Below are 2169 nucleotides of genomic sequence, written 5' to 3' on the forward strand. Positions count from 1 at the left end.
AGAACTCGTTAGGAACCTGGAAAATTGGGAAAAATTAATTTTAATTAATTGTGTAATGATTCCTTAATGTTTTTATAATGTGATGTAATTCAATGTGAAGGGGTCCTGGAGCCCACGTGGTGCACCAGCAGCACCCCTGGGTGTGCTGTAGAACTCGTTACGGACCTGGAAATTTGGGAAAAATGATGGGAAAAATGATGGTTTTAATTAATTACATAATGATTCATTAATGTAATGTTACAATAAAATAATAAAATGTAATTCAATTCAATGTGAAGGGGTCCCTGAGCCCACGTGGTGCACCAGCAGCACCCCTGGGTGTGCTGTAGAACTCGTTAGGAACCTGGAAAATTGGGGAAAAAAGGGGAAAAACAATGGAAAAATGATGGCTTTAATTAATTATGTAATGATTAATTAATGTAATGTTATAATAAAATAACAAAATGTAATTCAATGCAGTGTGAGGGGTCCCTGAGCCCACGTGGTGCACCAGCAGCACCCCTGGGTGTGCTGTAGAACTCGTTAGGAACCTGGAAAATTGGGAAAAATAATGGGAAAAATGATGATTTTAATTAATTATGTAATGATTCATTAATGTAATATTATAATTAAATAATGTGATGTAATGTAAAGTGAAGGAGTCCTTGGAGCCCACGTGGTGCCAAACCAGCACGCCCTGCGTGTCCGGGTAGAACTCGTTACGGACCTGCGGGAAAATTGGGAAAAATGATGGTTTTAATTAATTACATAATGATTCATTAATGTAATGTTATAATGAAATAATGTGATGCAATTCAATTCAATGTGAAGGGGTCCCTGAGCCCACGTGGTGCACCAGCAGCACGCCCTGCGTGTCCCGGTAGAACTCGTTACGGACCTGCAGGGAAATTGGGAAAAATTAGTTTTAATTAATTGTGTAATGATTCATTAATGTAATGTTATAATGAAATAATGTGATGTAATTCAATGTGAAGGGGTCCTTGGAGCCCACGTGGTGCACCAGCAGCACCCCTGGGTGTGCTGTAGAACTCGTTAGGAACCTGCAGGGAAATTTGGGAAAATAATGGAAAAAATGGGGAAAAATAAAAATATTCCTGGAAAAAACTGCAGAGGGAAAACAATTCCGGGAAAAAAATGAGGGGGAAAAAAGTCCAGGGGAAAAAAAATCAGAGGAAAACAAAAAACAAAAAACAAAAGAAAATTAATGTAATATTATAATTAAATAATGTGATGTAATGTAAAGTGAAGGAGTCCTTGGAGCCCACGTGGTGCACCAGCAGCACCCCTGGGTGTCCCGGTAGAACTCGTTAGGAACCTGGAAATTGGGGAAAAAAGGGGAAAAACAATGGGAAAAATGATGGTTTTAATTAATTACGTAATGATTCATTAATGTAATATTATAATTAAATAATGTGATGTAATTCAATGTGAAGGAGTCCCTGAGCCCACGTCGTACACCAGCAGCACGCCCTGCGTGTCCCGGTAGAACTCGTTACGGACCTGGGAAATCGGGAAAAATTAATTTTAATTAATTGTGTAATGATTCATTAATGTTTTTATAATGTGATGTAATTCAATGTGAAGGGGTCCCTGAGCCCACGTGGTGCACCAGCAGCCCCCCTGGGTGTGCTGTAGAACTCGTTAGGAACCTGGAAAATTGGGGAAAAAAGGGGAAAAACAATGGAAAAATGATGGTTTTAATTAATTACATAATGATTCATTAATGTAATGTTATAATGAAATAATGTGATGCAATTCAATTCAATGTGAAGGGGTCCCTGAGCCCACGTGGTGCACCAGCAGCACGCCCTGCGTGTCCCGGTAGAACTCGTTACGGACCTGCAGGGAAATTGGGAAAAATTAGTTTTAATTAATTGTGTAATGATTCATTAATGTAATGTTATAATTAAATAATGTGATGTAATGTAAAGTGAAGGAGTCCTTGGAGCCCACGTGGTGCACCAGCAGCACCCCTGGGTGTCCCGGTAGAACTCGTTAGGAACCTGGAAATTGGGGAAAAAAGGGGAAAAACAATGGGAAAAATGATGGTTTTAATTAATTACATAATGATTTATCAATATAATGTTATAATAAAATAATAAAATGTAATTCAATGCAGTGTGAATGGTCCCTGAGCCCATGTGGTGCACCAGCAGCACCCCTGGGTGT

The 2169-nt window shown here is 39.0% G+C and overlaps 1 protein-coding gene across 1 annotated transcript in view; it reads right to left on the bottom strand.

The window, feature by feature from the left end:
• The window catches only part of DNAJC27 (DnaJ heat shock protein family (Hsp40) member C27), a gene marked incomplete at both ends in the record, with an annotated part of 9786 nt that extends 7947 nt beyond the window's left edge, over positions 1-1839 (bottom strand). The window contains 4 exons of the mRNA XM_041420787.1: positions 656-706; positions 827-877; positions 1450-1500; positions 1789-1839. Of these exons, the coding sequence (XP_041276721.1) occupies positions 656-706; positions 827-877; positions 1450-1500; positions 1789-1839 (204 nt within the window). The remainder of the gene's footprint in view (positions 1-655; positions 707-826; positions 878-1449; positions 1501-1788) is intronic.
• Between the last annotated feature and the right edge of the window lie 330 nt (positions 1840-2169).

The sequence above is a fragment of the Onychostruthus taczanowskii genome, unplaced genomic scaffold (assembly GCF_017590055.1).
Source record: "Onychostruthus taczanowskii isolate IOZ18803 unplaced genomic scaffold, ASM1759005v1 scaffold652, whole genome shotgun sequence".
NCBI lineage: Eukaryota > Metazoa > Chordata > Aves > Passeriformes > Passeridae > Onychostruthus > Onychostruthus taczanowskii.